The 20681-nt window shown below is 45.7% G+C and overlaps 1 protein-coding gene across 8 annotated transcripts in view; it reads right to left on the bottom strand.

The window, feature by feature from the left end:
• Positions 1 to 15543, bottom strand: part of ntng1a (netrin g1a) — a 96705-nt gene extending 81162 nt beyond the window's left edge. For 2 of the 8 annotated variants that reach the window (XM_084034084.1, XM_084034085.1), the window contains exons 1-2: positions 15307 to 15540; positions 5326 to 5984 (exon numbers count right to left, since the gene is read on the bottom strand). In XM_084034084.1, the coding sequence (XP_083890210.1) occupies positions 5326 to 5574 (249 nt within the window). In that variant the 5' untranslated portion in view covers positions 5575 to 5984; positions 15307 to 15540. Of the gene's footprint in view, positions 1 to 5325; positions 5985 to 12945; positions 13628 to 15306 lie in introns of those variants that run through there. The other 6 variants (XM_084034083.1, XM_084034087.1, XM_084034086.1 and 3 more) reach the window with 6 other exon arrangements.
• Between the last annotated feature and the right edge of the window lie 5138 nt (positions 15544 to 20681).

The following is a 20681-nucleotide window of genomic DNA, read 5'->3' as shown; positions in this document are numbered from 1 at the left end:
GCCAAAGTTAGTTTATGAGACAAAATGTCACAGACAACAGCGTAGCACTCTCTCCTCCCTCTAATAACCCTAGCACTGACTTTTACTATATGAAATGAGACATACGGCACACTCTCTTCTCAGGGAAATGTCAGCACAGAGCCTGTTGGGAGTGTTGTGTGGGGTCTGAAACCTCTAATCAGGATCAGATTAGGAAAAGGTCCCATTTGTTTATCGCAATGTAAATCCAAGGAAGCCCAGGGCAACTCTCACTTGCATTTATCAGCTAAAACGCAGAGAAAAGCCCCCGTGTGTTGCTTGGATGGGTTCTTGGATATTATGCTGGTCATGCAGACAGCCAACAAATATTGAACATGTTGTGGCTCTTAATTACCATCAGGAGTGTTGCTTGTCTACTTAGCGAACGTGCAACACATATTTAAGCATGCAAGCCTTTGTGAGCTAAGAGCTATCTTTCACTCCCTTGTTTTCTTTACCATCGGTTAAATATGAAAACATATAATGACGGACGCTGTTGCAATATTAATACATATCAAACTGATCTATGAGCCAAACGACACCTCGGCCAAGTTCAAAACCTTAAAATCAACAAACAAAAGCTAGAGGTCAGGCTGCAACCTGCCCTCCCTCAAAGAAGTGACTAGCAGTGCTACCATCCGTGTCCTATTTAAAGTGGACCGTACCATCTGCTCAGGTAAGCACGGGGGTGAGTTGAGCAGGTAGTACTCAAACACTGTAGGGTATGATACATATTTCTGACATCTAGTGTTAGCTATACGCTCACAGTAAGGGGATAAATGAGTGCATCTCATTTAATAGTGTATTTATGTGTAGCAGGTTTGCATCATTATAATCCCCCAGCAGCTCCTCCCCAGTCACTGATGAGGGATTTTAATGATGCACACCTTTCCACTATCACTAAACGAGCCACATGCAGGATAAAAAAACACACCTGCTCTGCACTGTGGTACTTTTTCACAAAACTTCACCATGTAAACAACCTGGTGTTTTTTTTTAACATCAATAAGTTAAAAGTTTAGCTGACAAAGTACATGGATCAAATGAAACACCTGATAATGTTGGATTCGAGGGCGAAAGTCATTCAAAAATGTTCTACATCTTCCCGCATACATGCTTTGGATTTGATTTAGTTCAAAGCTATGAGCATACGAGGTTAAAGTCCTATTCCCAGAACACTTATATTACCTATAGGGACCTTAAGTATTTTTCATTACAATAATTTCAATCCTATGTGAATCTGCCCTGATGTCCCTAATTTGTACCCCAAACACAGGGGTTAGGTGATATTATTATTCCATATGAATCGACTCATGAAGGTGATTTGGGGTTGTTTTTTTATTAGTTTTTTCTTCCTCTTTTTTTGTCCGAGAACTACACAGGCTGCGTTTTAAAAGGTTTTAAAGCAAACTGGCAAGGCTCGCTACATAACAAGAAGACCCATTCGCTCAAAGAAAGACGTCTTTGTGAGTATTATATCAACATAAATAGCTCTATATGATCTAAACATATTTGAAATATGAAATATAAATGTGGCATTGTATAATATTGTTCAGATAAGTGGATGTTATGCAGAGCCTTGGCATCTTAATGTTAGTTAACGTGAGTAGACTCCAGACACTTACCGTGAGAATGCGCTGCACGAAACGCAGACGTGGGGGTTCATTTCTAAGTCACGTGAGGTCCCCTGGTAAACCCAGCTCCATGGGCTCCGTTGGCTCCAGACACGAGTTGTCAGCTAACGTCTTCTATCATGGCACAGTTTTAATGACCTTTCATCTGGGCTGACAAAAAAAAAAGCCCCATGCTGCACCACGTGCTTAATAATCTCCTTTGTTTCCTAATTTAGATTTGATTGGTTATGAAATGCACCGGCCTGCCGGGACTCAGGTTTCAGCATTCATCAGCATTTCCTGCTTGTAAATTGATGACACAAATGGAGACATACAGTACCTCTATGCATGCATAAGGACACTGACACGCACACAGCATGGTTAGCATAAATTATGGAGATAGTTAGCTTTTATGTTTAATGCCATGTGCATTAAAGAAGAACCAACACATGCAAGGTTATGCCGGTTGATAGATTGTGTGTTGGAATAACTGAGTGGATATAACTTCAGTTTAAAGCTGTACAGCAGAATACATAAAACACTACACACACACACACACACACACACACACACAGGAGCTAGACATGAGTAGTTTAATCTACCTGTACTTGTCAGTGTAGATTCTGTCTAAATGCAACACAACAACAAGTATTTGCATTTACATGTTTTGAGAATATGCAATACTCAGAGTTGTGAATTAGTCTTTTTTAAAGTTGTTTCATGAGAATCTGCTTCTCCTGCACGAAGTCAATCATCAACTGGTCGAGGCCCTGCGACCTGTCCACGCCTTTAAAGGCCAGTCTGGGTCAAACTGGAGGGGACAGAGAAATCTCATACGATGACAGATTTGTGTGCCACCGTTCAATGAATGCCAGCTTATTGCTATCGAAAAGGTCACTGGGCTAGGAGCAGAATAGAAAGCCTTTACTGGGGAGAGTGGTGTGTGTGTGTGTGTGTGTGTGTGTGTGTGTGTGTGTGTGTGTGTGTGTGTGTGTGTGTGTGTGTGTGTGTGTGTGGGTGTGTGTGTGGGTGTGTGTGTGTGTGATGAAGGCCGCGACCTGAGGTAGCCAAGCTCATATAAGCACCACGGCCTCCAGCTCTCTCTCCCTCTCTCTCTCCCTCTCTCTCTCTCTCTCTCCCTGGTGTCCGTTACCTTCAGCACTCCAGGAAGCAGACACAAGGCTTTAAAACACACCCGCCTCCACCAGCAAAGAATCAATTACCAGAGAGATGAAATTCTCCGATAACGCGGCCTAATGACAATTGCCCCGAAAACTGCAGTGATCTGACTTACAATACAAACCACTATTGGCATTGCAGCAGCGTATTGGCAGCCGGAGTAGCTGGAATATCAATGATAATTGCTCCGATGTTGATTTGGAGCCACGTTACTGCCTGGGGTAAACATAAACCAATTGCAGAGGATCGGGCTCTACGGCAAACGGCAGGGGTCATATTTCACTGATGTTTATGTGATTTGTGATTACAGCGGAGCAGAGAGAGGAAATGGTTATGCGGGAGCTAACCACTGCCTGTTTAATTGAAGCACTCCCATCACATTGACTGCCGGAGACATGAGGGCGACAGTGCGGCGCAAACTCCCACTAATTCAATAAGCGCTCATCAGACGGTTAAAAGGCTGGCAATAATACAGTAATAATAAACTCACTTTCAACGCGGCGTCCAGAAATAGAACGGCTCCACTCAGGCATCAGACACGGATGACCAGTTCAACCACAACGCAGTCGCTGCACGGCAAAATAACCAGACGCACTTCAGGTTCAAATGCGGATCAATCGGAGGTCACGGGGGGGCCAAGAGGCAGGACCGAGGGTGACCCCGTTCTGATGATGACCTTCCAGCTACGGCTTCCTACGCCGCCAACCGCCCTCCCCTCTCCCAACCTCCTTTGCCTTCAACCAGCCTTGTCCTATCAAGAGAGTCAGCGTTTTTTTTTTTTTTTTTTTTCAAAAGTGCCTTAGAGATGTTGTGGGCTGAATAATATGTCCTATGAATAAAACACATTAGCGACAAAACATGTTGAATTATTCACATTTCAGAGCCTCCATCCCGCCCCACGCAGGAGATATTAGTTCTTCAGTCACCGCATGCTTTGCACATCGTCCTCTGGGTCTCCGTCTCCCCCATGCTCGCTCCGTCTCGCTCCTCTCTTGATCATTCCCTCACTGTCTTTGTCATCTGTATTTTGTTAATCCCTCTCTGCTCCTCTGTGTCTCGTCTCGGCTGACTTTCTGCTGATGAAGACTGTCTATTTATACCCCTCAAGTTACTATTTTCCTGGAACATCTCGCTATTTATCTAAAGTGCTCTTGAAGCCATTGAGGAGTGCATTTGTTCTAAGAGAATCTTTGATGACTTGGTAACACACGACGGCCCAAAATGGATTCATCATTTAGCATAAATCTGAGGCGACCAGCTGTGATTTTCAAAGTGCAAAGGACCCGGAATAAGGAGGGAGGCGGTTTGCTAATTAAATACTTGACCTAATATGCATCCTTTTGCTCATTTTACTTTCAGCTCTACCAGGAATTTGTGAAGTTCATGATTGCGATGTAATTTGCAAAATCAACAGCGCCGCATGAACTTCAAAGGGTAAGGCAATCAACCAATCGCTGCTTTTTTATCGCTTGGATATGAAACCTCTCTCCCCCTGAAATAACTAAATACCACTTTTTCCGCCATCAAGATTAAACGAGCATGCAACAATGTGGAACCCTTCATCAACAAGTCGATCATTGCCAATTTGTTCAGTGACAAGCCCTTTGGGAACTGGACTAAGAGTCTACAGCCATGCTACCGGCTCTGTGAGGCTGCACTCAAGCTCTTTGATCTAAATGCAAATACCCACATGCTAACATGCTTGCAGCGGCGATGCTAACGTGCAGGTATAATGGTCATCAGGTTATCTTAGTTTAGGGATGCTAATTCACAGATGATAGCAAGACTATCTTTACCTCAAAAGTTTATCAGCAGCAAATCTGACTCAGGCAGACGGTCGTTTCTCAAACATGCTGAAAGCAAGGTGGCACTAATATACATTTTACGGGTGAAACATGACCATAAGGAAACTAGCAAACGCTGACAGTGACTGCAGGGCCACTGTATGCAAAAGAAATGCAAAAACCTTACGTGCCGACACTTAAAATAGCGTTCAACTTAAGTTCTCATACTGTACACTGTGGTATTTTTAGTCCACCTGTGCACTATTGGACCCAGAGATTTGTTTGAATTTTTTAGGCCACCCACCGATTCGACAAACACTGACGCAACCGAGGAAGCAGAAGTCACAACGAATGAGAGAACTGTATTCTCATGTGACTCGGATGTGCGCGGGGAGTGAGATGAAGACGTCTCTTCAATGTTGAGCCACATTAAACAGTGTTTTCTGCGAGTGAGCAACAGCACATGAGACTGTGTTTGCCACGCACACCCAGAAGCAGCTTTCCAAGCGGCAGAACGTGACGTCAATGGGCACAAAGCTCTACTTTCTCCAGCGCCAGCATCGCGTCTGAGTCACACAGGCTTTGCAAGTGTCTGTCACGGCTGTGGGGTCAGAACAAGCCGAGTAGATACACGACACACACAGACAGAGACCGCCCTGGTATTACATGTGTGTGTGTGTGTATGCAACAGAAGATTTGGGAGTTTCATTCTCACTTTTGCATGTACTCACCAGGGCACAGTATCTCTCCGGAGGGTCTCCACAGGTGATGTTGGGGGGATCCAGAGTAACCTTCAGGTACTGGGTCATGTCTGCGGCCTCTGGCTGGCAGGCCATGTAGTCCCAGGTTAAGCCTTCGTCTGAGTAAACCTGGGACTTACACACGTCGTAGTGGCCCCATGCTGCCGGGTAGTGCTGCATGGCCGCCTGGCAGACGCCGGTCCACAGCGCCTGCAGCGTCAGCGCAAAATGGAAACGCATGGCTGGTCCTCTCTCGGAGCTGTGTCTCCTTCTGGAGGTGTGCTAACAAGGGATCCCTCTTCTACTTCCACTTATTCCAACTCACTCAACTGGAGTGAGGAGGCATGCCAAACTCCCCTCAGGTGGAGTGAGAGTCGGTTTAGAAGTGTCTCCTTGTTTTTCCTGACTATTTTCTCTCTTTCAGGAGTCTGGAGCGGTGGATAACTACAAGGGACGGTGAGGTTACCAGTCCATTGAGAAGATAAGAGGAGAGGATTGAGGGAGGGATGGTGGTGGTGGAGGAGGAGGAGGAAGAGGGGGAAGGCGAGAAGGAGATAGCCCTCTGACACGCTGATAGGAAGATGAGTGGCAGGTCTTCTCAGCTCGCCTGGCTGTCAATCATGGTCGTCTTCCTGCGTGGTGATCTGGTGCTGCGGAGAAACGAGAAACAGAAGAAGGAGGGGGTGAATATACCTTCCCTAATGGGAGTCGATTTTGACAGTGAGGCAACATTAGCTGGCGCCATGGCACGGGTGAAAGGTGTATGTGTGATGAGAACTTTGGACGGGTGCAAGGCAGGGGTGCCATGTCGGTGTTGGTTGTCCATCAAAACAGAGGCATTAAGGAAGTGAGGCCATCAGGGTAAATTGGATCCTGCTTCGTTCACGCCAAACCCTCATCACACTCGGCGGGATCAGGCCGCGTTACATTCAGCTGCCATCTCTCAAATGAAGTGCTATGATGGAGAACAGGCGTCGGTGGACCGGCAGAGACTCATGGGTGACTTTTAATTAAGTGTTGACACCTTTCACATTACACACAGTCATCTGATCCGCGTTCATACAACAATATTGATCAAAGTGGCTTTAATTTTCTTTCTGATATGAGTGAGTAAAAATGCCAACAGCAGACTTTCACTTAAACGAGATCAAGTGGCCACTCGGAGTCCTACTTTGCTAACCGTGGATAAAAAAACGTATGTTAAGATAAATATCTTGTGACTGGTGCTGCTTTCTCCTCTTAACTGGCAGAGCTGCCCGTAGCAGGAGCCACCGCACTACATCACACCCAGTGATTTACCTGCCCGGCTACACAGCACCCATTTATATCTGCCAACTGGGAGCGGTGGCCTCACATTTCCTTTTGTCTAAAGTTTTTGGAGCTGAGCATCAGGCATGAGAAAGAAGACTTGCTGTGCCCTGCTGCTACCGCTCCTCCGTAGGCTACAGTCTTTAGGTAATCAGGCCCTTTTTAAGAAAACATTCTCCTTTTCTTTATCTTGTTTTTGAATTGACCTTATAAAGTCTGTCTTTAGACTGTCTACAACCTGCATAGATCTTGATGTCGCAGTAAGCCCGTTTACTGATCCCGTTGATACATGTATGTGGGATGTTTCAGGCCTCCAAGCAGCCTAACTGCAGGTGATTGATGGTCAATGCTCGCAGACAGGAGGGACAGACTGGTAGACATTTAATGCTGCTTAATCAGTCAGCTGAGTCAGTGTGTGTGTGTGTGTGTGTGTGTGTGTGTGTGTGTGTGTGTGTGTGTGTGTGTGTGTGTGTGTGCTGACCAATACGCTTTCCAGTCATCAGTGATCAATGAGAAGAGACATTGTGTGTTTATTAAAAATGTTATTAATAAAGTTTATTAAATCAAATTTGTGCCACTGGGTCACAGCAGCATTAACTATAGAATAAATAAGAGTGTGGGGAAAAAAGGGGGACATAATTGGATTATATTAACATACCAAAAACAGTTTATTGAGGTGTATAAAAAGTCTGGGTGTCCAGTAAAAATAATGTACGGTTTACACTACAGGAATTGTGTTGTGTGGGTCTACCTGAAGGCTGAAGAAACATTTATTATATTCAGGCACATTTACAGTTAGACACCTGCATGGGAATGAGGTATCAGCTGTGTTTTCTTATTGCTTCAAAGTGTAAATTTGATGTGTCATACCAAATTATAGTAGATCTAAATCTGCATCTGTATCTGATATGTTGTGCCATTCAGAACCATTTCAATCTGATGGAATTAAAGCATCGTTTTAAGGAGCAGCCAAGGTCAGGGCAAAGGCTCAGCAGCTTACAAATATGTCATATAAAAAATATCCTTTAATTCTACCGGGAAAAAAGATGGTGTCTGCAGCAAAACTTGGTAAAGCTGAGGTATTCAAGAACATGGCACAATAAGATGAAAAAATAGCCTCCAAAACTGGATGCAAGTTGAATACAAATATTGCAATCAAACACTTGGCGTACGCTCTATTAAACTTTTTTTTTTTTTAATTCTAGTGCAAAATAAAGATCCATCACCTAGAAATAAGCATCATCCACAGACACAGAGGGGAACTGGGATTCAATTTTACACAAGATGATGGAGAAAGATATTGTAACAATCAGTAGGGGAAAAAAATACAGGAGCAGGTATCGCCAGTATGAGGACGGAGGAAGGAGGGAGAAGTTAAGGGGCGGGAAGAAATGAAGCACCTTAAATGTAAAATGTTAGAATGTCAATGGGGGAGATGTCAGCAGGTGAGGAAGCAGCCAATTATCCACAGGAACTCTTGGCACCGAGCTCCCTGTTCCCATTAACAGACATAATATTACCGTGTTATGGCGGAGACTAAAGAGATGTGTGTGTGTGTGTGTGAGAGAGAGAGAGTGTGTGAATGCGCTTCACATGCAGAGGTTCAAGTCATGGGTAATGAGACAACAAGCGGTGGCGAGACTTAACCGTAACAAGCAGTCGAGATCACAAAAGCGGGGTCATTATCACTGTAGCGTCCTGCACACAGCGGCTCCTTCCTTTCATTACAGCCTGCTTATAACCCTCCGCCGGCCCGAGGAGAGGAGGTGAGGGAGGGAAAAGGAGAGCAGATGGAAGACGCGTGGATGTGCATTTTAAGCGAGAAAGGGGTTTATTTTGGGGCAGGTCGCTTCCTCCAACCATCGATCAAGGCCCGACGACATCAGAGGAGGCGCGCTCGCAGGAAGTCTGAAATTCTCCCATGTACAGGAATATATACTGCACCGTAGGCACGGAGGGATAAACACTTACAGTAACGGTGGGAGGTCGCTCGGTGGGACTGCCAGACAAACAAATAAATAAAATGAAATGCTTTCATCTGGTCTATTTTATATCAATGGCGTTAGCTGCAGTGTTTTAGGAATAACTTAAATATGTAAAAAAATAAATGACATGGTGGTATAAAAAATGTAAATTTGTGTTAAACAAAAAAGGTTTGAACCACTTTTGGCATATAATTATAGGAAAGTTGAGTAAACCAAATTGTTATTCACCTGTGTATTAAACCATCAGAAACAAAATAACAGAAGTTGCCTTCCAGACACTTTTGGAGACCAACAAAAATGTTCCGCTTTAAATAATTAAAATGTACGCTGATATGGTTTTCCCATAACGACATTCAAATACCTGTTTAAATTCTTCAAATGCCTTCTACCTCATTGAAAATGCAAAATTGAATAATATGCAATATGTTTTCCTTGCGAGAGGCTGACTTGTGTGATAAACTGAGATTCAAGGCGAGCACAAAGAAACTTCCCCCTTCAGCAGATGAATGTGAAAACAGGCTTCGAGTGTCAAACTGCACATACTTCATTCTGCACAGTGGAGCTCAAACATCTGAGTGAAGGAACAATAAGGAAAACACATTTATGAGTGGAGGACATATGAATAAAATATGAAAAATATATGAAAAATGTAAATATAAAAACATAAAAGATTAAAGCAGTCATTTTGAGGAGTAACAAAGAGGGAAGATTCAAGTTGAAGTTATTAAAATATCTTTAAAACACAAACTTTCGACTATGTTATGAAGATATTTTAATAAAAGACACGAAACTGAAGATGAAGGGAGGTAGCCATTAAACCATTCAAATATTTTAATTGGAAAAAACATTTTAGTCGAGAGGTAAATATCTTATTCATGTAAATAATAATTACAGCGTAAACTTGGATATTTGCATGTTTTTCTGCTTGACAATCTGATCAAGTTTCAAACAGAATATATCCACATTCACCGTGAGCCACATACAGCAGACCAGGGAGGTGTGCACTCACACCCTGCATGCTCAATTTTATATCCGACCACATGAATGTTTCACAAGGCTGATGAGTTCACCCCGCCCCCACCCCACCCGCCCAAACAGCCACCCGTGAACGGGACCGCTCCCCCGTCTCTGGGGCGGAGGAACAGCCTCTTGGTGTCCGCTTCTGTTTCATCCCCGGGGCCACTCGAGCGTGACGGAGTGTTTCTCCAAATCACGAGGGAGCCGTTCCACGCACGTCCCCGGAGCCGCTCTTTACTACGAGTGGGAGTCACTTTTAAGGCAAACATATCATCAAATGAAGGCCCGCGTCCCTCATATCTGCCCTACAGCTTCTGCACGACTTCTTACTCAGAGGACTTTCTCTCGACGATGATTTGATCAAACTGCAAAATCAAATCGTGTCAAATTCTCAGTTGGTTGATTTTGAGCCACATTGTTTTCCTCCTTCTGTCCACAACCACTTGATCTCCAATCTTTCCACTTTCCAATTATTGCCCATATTGATGATTTTATTTTTTACTGACCAGTGGTTTTGTGTCGGTTCAGCGTTTTCTCCTGCTGCTGGCTGCGTGGTGCCAACATTGAAAACTGCTCCAGACTGCACTTTTAGTCGTTATTTAATCAAAAAGGTGCATTTTCTTCCCCAGGACCCACTGGAAAGAACTGTCAGGTCATAATCTCACATAAATCACCTACGATGGCCCACAAGGGGGAGAACGTACACACCTGCATGTCTTTTTTTCTTTCTTTTTTTTAAACCAACAAATTCTATTATTCAGTATTTCCCAAAATTGGAAAAGAAATGTCCACTTAAGCTTTCAAAAAGCTTAATTGTGCTCAGCACAGAATAAGGTGGAATAATTACAAGGTTAGCGCCGATATCCCAGCTAGTTGCCCCCCTTTCATTTTTAATTTCACGCATTTTATGCACTTTGAAGGGCAATTTCTGACCCTGCTTCTGTCCCGTCTCTACCTACTTTCATCTTTTCTGACTCTCCCTGTTTCATATTCCCCACAAGAGTGAAGGAGAGAGAAGGGCAGAAAGACGGGAGGGCAGACAGTCAGAAACAGATGAAAGATAGATAGAGATAGAAGCTGGCCCTGCTTCAGAAAAAAAAAGCCACCTGCCTGCTCTCTGTGCTCGACTCACCAGATTTCTCTGCCTGCCTTTTCAGAATCCCTGATGTTGCCTGTTAACAACCTGCCAATAGGCCCGCCGTCCTCATGAATAAACATCCGGAGAGTGGAGCATGGCCCCGCAAACATGACAGCCAGCTTTACCGTGGAACAGCGAGCACGCCTGTAATGCTTCCCTGGGGCTTGCCTCCGAGTCAGCCCATCACTTAGCGCTCTTTTCCACTTCTTAAAATGTCGCCGCCTTCAATCGGCCGGCTTATGATCTTTTAATAATGACGACAGGTAGCAAATGACTGGAGTACTGACAGCTGGTTAAGTGACCCTGCTCCGGGGATGGGTGGGCCGCTCTAGAAGGAATCAAAGCCGGGGCTCTGCTCTACGGTTGCACAAACAGCCTTGTACAGAGGCTTGTGTTCCACCTCTGATGTGATCAGCTACGACCCTGCCTGTGAAACCATGCCGTACAAATTTCAGTCATAACAAGCGTCTCGCACTGAAATAATTTCATTAGTTGGATTTCTCGAGTTCAAGGCTTTCTCCACCCTCACAAAAAAAAAAAAAAATCTCAGGAGAGCGAATGGAAAAGGGCCACATTAGTGCTGGCTATCAAGAAGCCATGCTTGAACCCTACTGAGGTAGTGGTTCCTTTAACGGGATGTGGCTGCAGCCTCTCCTCAAATCCAGCGTCTACTGGAGCCAGACAGGTCAGGCCTCTGAAGGCCAGCGAGTCCCAGACTGCTGAAGACGTGCTCCACTTGCCTCCACCAGCCGCATCTGCCACAATCCTCCATCGCTCCCCGGGTCCCCTTCGAACTCAGTCCACCCCCTCCCCCGAGCTGCCCAGGCTGCCACATGCACTCTGCGTGTGCGAGAGCAGCACTTTTGACAGGGCGGCTTTGGCCGACGCCGACCCGAGTCGAGCTGAACGCCCCCCGGGCGTCAGTTACTCCAGCGCCACATACGCGGCGTGCACAGGGCGCCCAATGAGACAGTGAGACGGGATCACGCCTCCTCCCGCCCTCCCTGCATCCCCCCCCCCCGTCTCCCTGCCTCGCCTCGCCACCAAGCATGCTTCCCTTTGCGACGCAGGAACACCTTATGCATTATTAAAGACACTTTTCCTAAAAGGCTACTGGCACATTATTCTGCAACCACAGTGACATGTCTGGATACTCAAAACGTCCACTTTAGCTCCAAACACATGCGCTCGCCCAGGTAGCTCTCTCATGCTGGAAACAGGCAGGAATAGCCACATGGTTTAAAGCTGCAGCTGCCATCAACCACAGAGCACGACTCATTATTAGTCATTATTGGGTAGGGCGAGTAAAGAGTAAGAAAGCATGCAATCCCAATTAAAAAGGCCTTAAATTGACCATTGACTGTGACTGGGAGTTGCAACGTGAAATCTAATAACTCATCCAGTTTGGTTAAAGCTTCATATGCACACTGTGTTCACGTCCATTCAGCATGTGCCTTCGCTCTTGAGACATGAAGTTTATGAGCCCCTTTAAATAATGGCCGCCGTGATCCCATACAAGGCCGAGGTGAAATCATGTGGCTCTTGCAGGGTATAACTATTATGAGTAACATCATAACCGGACAGCATGCAAAGCCGCAGACTATTGTGTAATTATATTTGCCTCAAGTGCTCCCACCTGGGCTGTAAAGCACAAAGGAGCGTTGGAATCAAGCACTTTGTATTAAAGGAGAAGTCAATGGTGAGGCAACGTGAAAAGCGCGCACCAAAACAAACGGAACCGCGACACGCTGCTCCTGTGATGACGCACGACAGGTAGGCCGACCGGCTGCAGCATGACACAAATGTACTTATGCGTGATGGATCGGCAACAATTAGGCAACACGTTCCACAAGGGGGCGCCTCTAAAATGACCTGAGGACGCGCTGTGAAGTCCTGGATGCGTTCGCGGTCGCCTCGTTCGTAAATATTAATAGGTCTTCCTTTGTGGTTCCGAGAAGCTTAAAGGTCGTCTGCGCTGTTGAGGAGGAAAAGAGCCACAACTCCCCGGACGCTCCTTATCTGTTCATTACGGGAAATAAACGCAGCCAGGCCACAGCCAAGTAACTTCCCAAGACAACAAGCAGCCGCTTCAACGTAGGAGCGGAGCGTAGCCCGCCCCCAACACATAGAAAGTAAACTTTACAAGCAAAGGACGAAACTTACATGTCTCGGACGGGGTACTTCCTGTCCCCGGGCTCGTTAACGCCGTTCAACAAGTTCAGAGCCGCAGAATGAGAATGGATGAAGAAAGAAGCTCTTTAAGATGCGCTCCTTAACGGGAATGTGATGAGTACGCACGTCAGTCTCTGAGGAATCGCTGCGCGCACCATCTCTCACTCTTGTGTGGCGATCGGGAGGGGGGGAGGAGGGGGGGGGGGGGGGAGAAAACGATCAAGAGGAGGATTTTCCTGCCACTTCAAAACAAATGACTGATCGCCGTCCTGGGGGCTCGGTCAGCACCGCGCCTTGCGTAAACGGGGGGATTTCTGAGCAGCAGCTCCGGTGCCAAAGTGTCCATCATCCTTCTCTCCAAATGACATTCCACCACGCAGTCAGTCTGAGGCGCTGGGACGTCTGCAGAAAGAGAAAAACAACCCACTTCTGCAAAAGAAACTTTGAGCAGCTGGCGTGCGTCCCTCCTGTTTTTTATAATTCCTTCATTTCCAAACAGTCCTGCTTGCGGATCTCGTCCCCCGCGCTCTCTCCCTTTTCTCCCGCGCTATGAATCAGGTTTGAGCCACCCGACGGGGACAAGAATCACACCAATTACACTCGGCGACTGAGAACATCCGCTCGCATCAGCGCATCTCCTTCTGCTCGCTTCCCCGGCACGGCGCAGCGCCGACCGCCCAGACGGAGATGACGGGGACGATAACGCGCTCCGAGGCTCTATTAGATGAGACGCACACTCAGCTCCCCCCCCCCCCCCTTGCGCACCTATAGTTTCTCTCCCCACCCTTCCAGTCCGTCTCCACCTCGCCTTCAACCCCCCCACCCACACACGCACACCGCGCTCTTTCGGGACCCGTTGGAAACTCCGGAGGGACGAGGATCGCCGGTGGTTGAACCTCTTCCTGGCGGACTTCACCCAAGTCGTCCGATCCCGTTTACTTATCCAAGAGATGCGCGCGTTAATAGTCTCAAGGGAATGATTGCATCCGGGTAAAATAGTAGGAGGAAAATCTCAGACTCGATTATTACTGGGCTGCCAGCCGAGAGCGTGTGCAACATCTATAAGATGTAAAGTGCTGATGCGTTTGTGATTCTGTTTGGATCGAAATGCCACATCCTAGTGCTTAATCCCGTTCATTGCTGATCGGTTTATGTGTCGATGTAACATTTCATAACGGTGCGTAATTGTTCCAAAAAAGTGTTTGTCAAAAAAACTATTCTGTAAATAAATATGAGGATTCTGGTTTTGTGTAGGTTTACTATCATTGCTTACAAAAGGTTTTAATGGATGAATTCCAATAAGAAAGTATCACTTCAGCGTGAAGGTGTCATTCTAAAAAAAGCAGCACTAACTAACTAACTAAATGGATATATTATAAAGTCACATGAAAACTCACAGATAACCGCGTGGCCCCCAACTGACTAAAGGCGACATGGCTTAACATAATTTCTCCTTCACCCTACAATAAATCATCTATAAAGAGTCCAATTGTACCAAGAAAGAACCGTCTTCTCCTCTAATTGATTACCGGCGAGAGAGAGGTTGTTAGCAGCAGTCAGTACATGACACATGGCGCCCACGTTAACCTCCCAGCAGGCAGACAAGCCTCCACGTAGCTGAACGTAGCCTGGATGGGCCCTGAGAGGCCCCACACACCCCGCACACAGCACCTTAACCCCTGCCTGTAACATCCGGTGGGACCAGGAAGACAGGACCAGTGATCCGGGCCTCGAGGGACAGGTGTTTTATAAAACAATGAGACAATATATATATAAAAAAAAAGGTGGTTATCCAGCGTGAGAGAACAACAATCAATTGGATGAGAAGAGCGCTGTCTCAGTGTTGTCTGCAAATGACAAGGAATCATGTGTGTTATTATCTGCTCAGAGCATGACTGATTCATTTCAAATGGATGTGGAACGCGGCGCCCTGCCGCCTCACACACACACACACACACACACACACACACACACACACACACGCACACACACACACACACACGCACACGCACAGGTGAGTTATGCACAGAATAGTGATAGCACAGCAGTGGAGGTAGATTGCCAAAATATGAGACTACAATATTAAAGCTTCACCACATTCCGATGTATTGTATCGCACGTGTCGCCTTTGCTGATTATTAAATTCCAACACATATACAATTCAGAGTAGTGCATCAAAGCAGACAAATAACCAGAACATTTTTCTCTAAATAGTCGGCTGACTTTCTCTAATCACGACGCACTATTTGGCCGCCCACACCGCGCTCCGTGGCGGAGCGTCAAAAGTTTCCGCGCTCGGCCGCTCGCTCGGAGAGGAGTGAAAGGGAAAGAAAAGAGCCGCCGGAGTCTCACCTTGGTCCTCAGTGCTTCATGCCGCCGCGGACAGCAGCCACTCGTGTCGCCTGTTGCAGCCAAATACATCCGCTTTAAACCGGGACATGTTAGCGCGCCGCGCGGAGAAGAGGAGACTCGCGGTGGAAGCGACCAGCTCGTCTCCGCCGCTCCCGGGGAATGGAGGAGAGCTCCCGGTACCAGCGCGACGTCACTTACACTCGGACGCGCGAGCGGAGGCGACAGGAGAAGATCCTCCAAGCCAAGTGTGAATCAAAAAAAAAATGTCAAAAGTTGGTCGAAATGAAGTGGAGGATAGAAATCAGATTCCAAGAGGCTCGGACCAGAGAGTGACTCGCTGCTCTCAGAAACAATGAGGCGCGGAGTCTTTGACAACAGACTTTCACCTCAAGTTTCTGTCTTCACTGAAGCCTGCGAGCAGAGTGCAGACATGAGCACACACGGCTGGAACTGGTTTATTAACCGTTCAGGTACATTGTAAGACTCAAACACATCATTTTCATTTGAAGCTAAAAGGCAATGTCAGCATTAGTGGCATGGGTTTGTAGGGAAACTATGGATGGATGGATGGATGAAAATGTTGTTTTGCATGAAGCGGAGACCGAAAAGTTAAGGCTCTAAGGACTGATGTAAAACCAGCCCTCCAAGATGCAGAAAGCAAAGAGCGTTATGGTAAAGAGTCTGCCACTCTCCCTCTGGTTGTTTAGAGTCATTAATCAGAGCTATAACAACTGATGACAATTTCTAAAAGTGCTAAATGTAGTGTTTTCAAGAGTCAGACTAGGAAATGTGTTGGAGAAGGAAGACTGCAGCTATCTAGCTTGTACAAAATGACCGTGGAGGGTTTCAGGCAGAAAATCAGATCTGTTGGGAAATCTAATAGAAAGAGTGATGGCGTTGTCTATATATTTGCTTCTTAATAGACGGATAGAAATGCTGACTTCTTTTTCCAGAGTGTGGCAGGATATGACCAGTAAGTCCGTTTCTCAACAAAGCCAACCAAACCCCCGTAGATGTAAAGTACGAGAACGTGGTGGTCTTGGTTCATGTGGCACTCCAGAGCTCATCTCCAACGTGGCCAGTGAATCAGTGGACGTTTTAAGGATACAGTGTCGACTCTGGAGACAGCTCTTCACACAGCTGCCTCTCTACTTCGCTGTGAGCCCAAGGGCAACGTGCCTTTACATGGAGCTCTATTTCTAATTCACTCAGCGACAGGAAATAGGAGTGCACAGTGGAAAGCTACCAAAGAACACATTTATTTCCCTCTTATTGACTCGACACAGTGACACAGTATAATGTGTTCACTCACAATACATTTTTGAAGCTCTTCCGGCGGAATGTTAAGCAGTTTGCGGTCTCTTCCTCAAGGCCTTAAAAAAACAAGGTCGGACAGACCGGGTTTGCTCCGTGGCTCTAAATGAAGCCGGGCACTAATAAAAGGTTATGCTGTTTAAACACCAATATATTAGCCTAACACTTTATGACATGTGTCAAACAAGATGTGCTGGAGGTCAGAATGAGAGGAGGATGTGTTTGAATGCGGAGGGTTAGTCCACACACACACACACACACACACACACACACACACACACACACACACACACACACACACACACACACACACACACACACACACACACACACACGTGTGTCTTCAAATCAATCACTGGGTTCAATACTTGGCTCTTAACTCGACAGACCGATAATCACGAGGCCCGATTTCTCACCTCCACCCTTGTGTGTCATTAGGTTTTTTTTGTTTTTTTTTTTCCATTCTTGTCATATTTCATGATGCTTATTAGAAAATTGATGGGTGGAGATGTTTTTGCACATCCCTGCCTGGCGGACGCCAGGCACAGAGGTATTGGATTTTTACGCCTGTTCAATGAAGGGTAATGTTGCCTTCATCCGGAGGATGGTGTGTTCATTGGCGGGGTTAGGTTATTCATAAATACATATTGTGTTTAAGCTTGTGCTCGATACACTTTTATGTGGCAAGATACAGCTGTGTCATCAACATAAATTTGCGAGTGCAGGGAGCCGGGGCCGACAAATGCAAGTTCAGGCAAATCTGCAGGACAGACAGCGGTGACCTTTATGCAGAATTCAGATCCTCCGAAGTAACAATACAACATATGAAACACTCCATCATAAGTCATTCATCATGTTTACTTCAGTGTTAACAGGGAAATGTACCGAAAGTATTATGGAATATGATTACCGGTATGTCTGTTGGGAGATTTGAGCAAAGGCTGGCATGCGTGGATACACCGTGACCGTGCATCTCTCTGTCTGTCCACAGATAATCTCGCATTCTGCTGCAGCAAACTGCATGCTATGTTGTGTGGCCAGTTATGGCCGCATGCTCGAGGACCTCGACTTACTGTTACTGTTTCTCAAAAAATACCTTTTATTTTATTGCCTGTTTTATACTGCCTGCTGACACCTCACTCACTACTCTTAAGTTATTGATAACCCAGCTGAGTGCATCTCATCGGCTTAGTTTCATTTAGTTTTTGGCCAGAATGTATGAAATGATGAGTTTGAGCCAATTGCCTGCCTTGTTTTTGAGATTGAATGAGGTTTTATGACACCTGGTTTGTGTATTTAATTGGCTGGATAAGGAAGTAAAACTGACACTCCAATCTGGTCATTCTATATATATTTGATTTATTTATGTAATCTCAATTAAAAGATTCATTACATCATGAAAATACATATGATACACAATTAGTGAACAAACTTTTTATCCACATCACGCTCTCTATATACTGATGCAAATATGTATTACAGGTCTAATTGGAGCTTCCTTTGTAGCTATATACTGTATTGTATAGTTTAATCTACTGATCATACATTTTGTATGTGAAATCTTAAAAGCAAGTCATTTAACATGTACAACATTCAGACTTGGGCACAGTTGGTCCTAACTCCTTATATGAAACAATGGTGGTGGGTAAAAATAAAATTGTTCAATTATTCATTTTAAACTCAAGTCACAAAAACATTGCATTGTATTAAGCAGCTTGAATCTCATCCTACATTTCACAATGAAAGGGATGTGTCTTCTTTCACGTCTACGCCACTGACTTTGTGAGCTTTTCATTTCGCCTGCATGAATCGGACACGTTGAAATAAGATGCTATCTTTGCTTCTTTCATAAACTGCCTGGCGGCGGAAGGTGCAACACTTAGTAAGAATCAGTACAAGTACAAGGTTCATATTGCAGTCTGGGGTGATTTCGGAGGACTGAATCTCAGCACCTTTATGCACCTGCTACATTTGGACTTTGTGTCAAAGGTTTATCCCGCTTCTTTCAGGCCGGCACTAACCGGCCGCTCCAATCTGCTGCCTGCAGACCTGTGCTGCTTATCCAATCCTGCACTGTGTCCTAAACCCATAACCCGACTCGCCCACATTGAAATATCATATTAAGTTATAAAACAATACCTGAGAAGAATTACATAGAGGCATAATCCAAAAAGTGCATGATTGAAAAAGGATTAGCGGGGAGGGGATTGTGGGAGGGGGGATGTGGTCACACAGTTTGGTGGATTTGTACTTTGCTCACAGTCTGAGAGCCGTCTGCCTCGGGCTGATTGTGAATCGGGGCCATCCCGTTCAGATTTACGTGCCCCTGCGAGTGATTTGGGATTTACTTTCTTAACAGGCACCGTCCAGATCTGTCCTTGTTGTACGATGTGTGTCCGTCCATGAAGTCACGCCTCAGTGCTTTCCGCTGGATGCATTTGTGATAGGCAGTGGCTTTTTTTTTTCTTCTTTCAGCCGAGATTTACAGCTCAGGGCTTGAATAAATACTGTTCCTCATTTAAATAAGAGTACTGTTTTATTACTGTTGAGAAAAAAAATGCAGACATACAATGAGCCGGAGTTATTTTGGGGGTTTAGCAGCGGGCACAAGGGTCAGTTCCTGTTGCTAATGATAATGATGACAAATGCTCTGGCCTGCTGGGCCAAAGAAAATGAAGTCCACCTCTCTGGGGGCTGCTCACCAAATTAGCTTTTGTCAATACCATGTTCCCAAATTGTCCTCACCGGATATGCTGACAGAAATATTGCTTACTGTAACCGAGTGTGGGAATTGAATCCTATTGGCTTATTGGTGGTGCCATTAGCACACGACGATGAATGAGCAGCCATGATTAGACACTGTGCACCACCGGAGTCCAGCCGGGTCTGTAGAAACACGTTCAGTAGCTTTAGGATTCACACTGTGTGACCTGTGGACTGTTCTCATAAGCATGCTGAAGGGAAGGATGTCCACCTTTTATGAGGATGTCCAATCAGTGCTGGTGAATGTGGTTAATGGAAGCAACACATTCCCCAGTGTGTGCTGTATTGACTGAGAAAGCTGAGATTTACCATCAACCATGATTGGACATCTACATACAGGAACTAACTACTGCAGGAATTTAAATGGGCAGACACTCCCGACAATGATCTGAAATCAAACCAAACTGCTTTATGGAATTTTTCCTGTCCCGGTTTTATACATAATTCATAACCTCCATCACAGACAGCAAGGTGACAGCAAGCGAGGTGTTGAATATGATGGTGAAACGCCCTGAGAGCCATCACCTTAGAGCACCATTGATGTTCCAATTTGGGAACTGGTTTACATATTTCCATATTTTTCCACCCCAAAAGTCAGTTTGTTATTGTGTTATTTTTAAATGGAGTGCTGTGAAGATAGACATCAGACTAAATATTGTAATTGCCGCGGTGATACAGTGGGGCCGTGTAAAACGAGCCGAGCGTCTGTGGTCGACGCAGATGTGACGAGCCGTACACTGCGTTCCCATCTCTCTACAGTCTGACATCTCAAGGACAAAACACATATCGCCGCGGCCGCGTGAAAAACACGCAGCAGACAGTCGTGTAGTGCTTTGACTCGTTACATTGCCGCTAGTGAGTCACTTGAAATGGCTCCTGTGTAGACTATCACAACTCTATCAGCAAGAAAAAGTAGTTCCTCTTCATCCCCGCTCTGCTCTCACCAATGCACCTGCACACACATGCTGGATGCTGTGTGGCACACCACTGAGCTCGCCTTGTTATTACTGCTGGCGTTATGCTGAGCACCACTGTATGTGTGTGCTTCTGCTGAGTGACTGTCACTGTTCCCAGTGGTTGACTGCTGTATATGAATCTCTCCTCGGGCCGCTTCCTCCTCACCTGTGTACATAAAATAGGAATATGAAATAAGCAAAATCAATGGCCTGTGTGCTCTCGGTGTTCTGCAGACGTCAGTTCCCGAAGCGTCGGTGGAGACAATGTACAGAAGGAATTCAAACCGTCAAAGCTGCTTACTGTCGGGGAATTCAGGTCTGTTTTCAAGGATCGGGAAGCAG

This window comes from Eutrigla gurnardus (genome assembly GCF_963514095.1).
Source record: "Eutrigla gurnardus genome assembly, chromosome: 18".
In the NCBI taxonomy this organism is placed as follows: Eukaryota; Metazoa; Chordata; class Actinopteri; order Perciformes; family Triglidae; genus Eutrigla; species Eutrigla gurnardus.
This window is presented reverse-complemented; position numbering and strand designations above follow the sequence as displayed.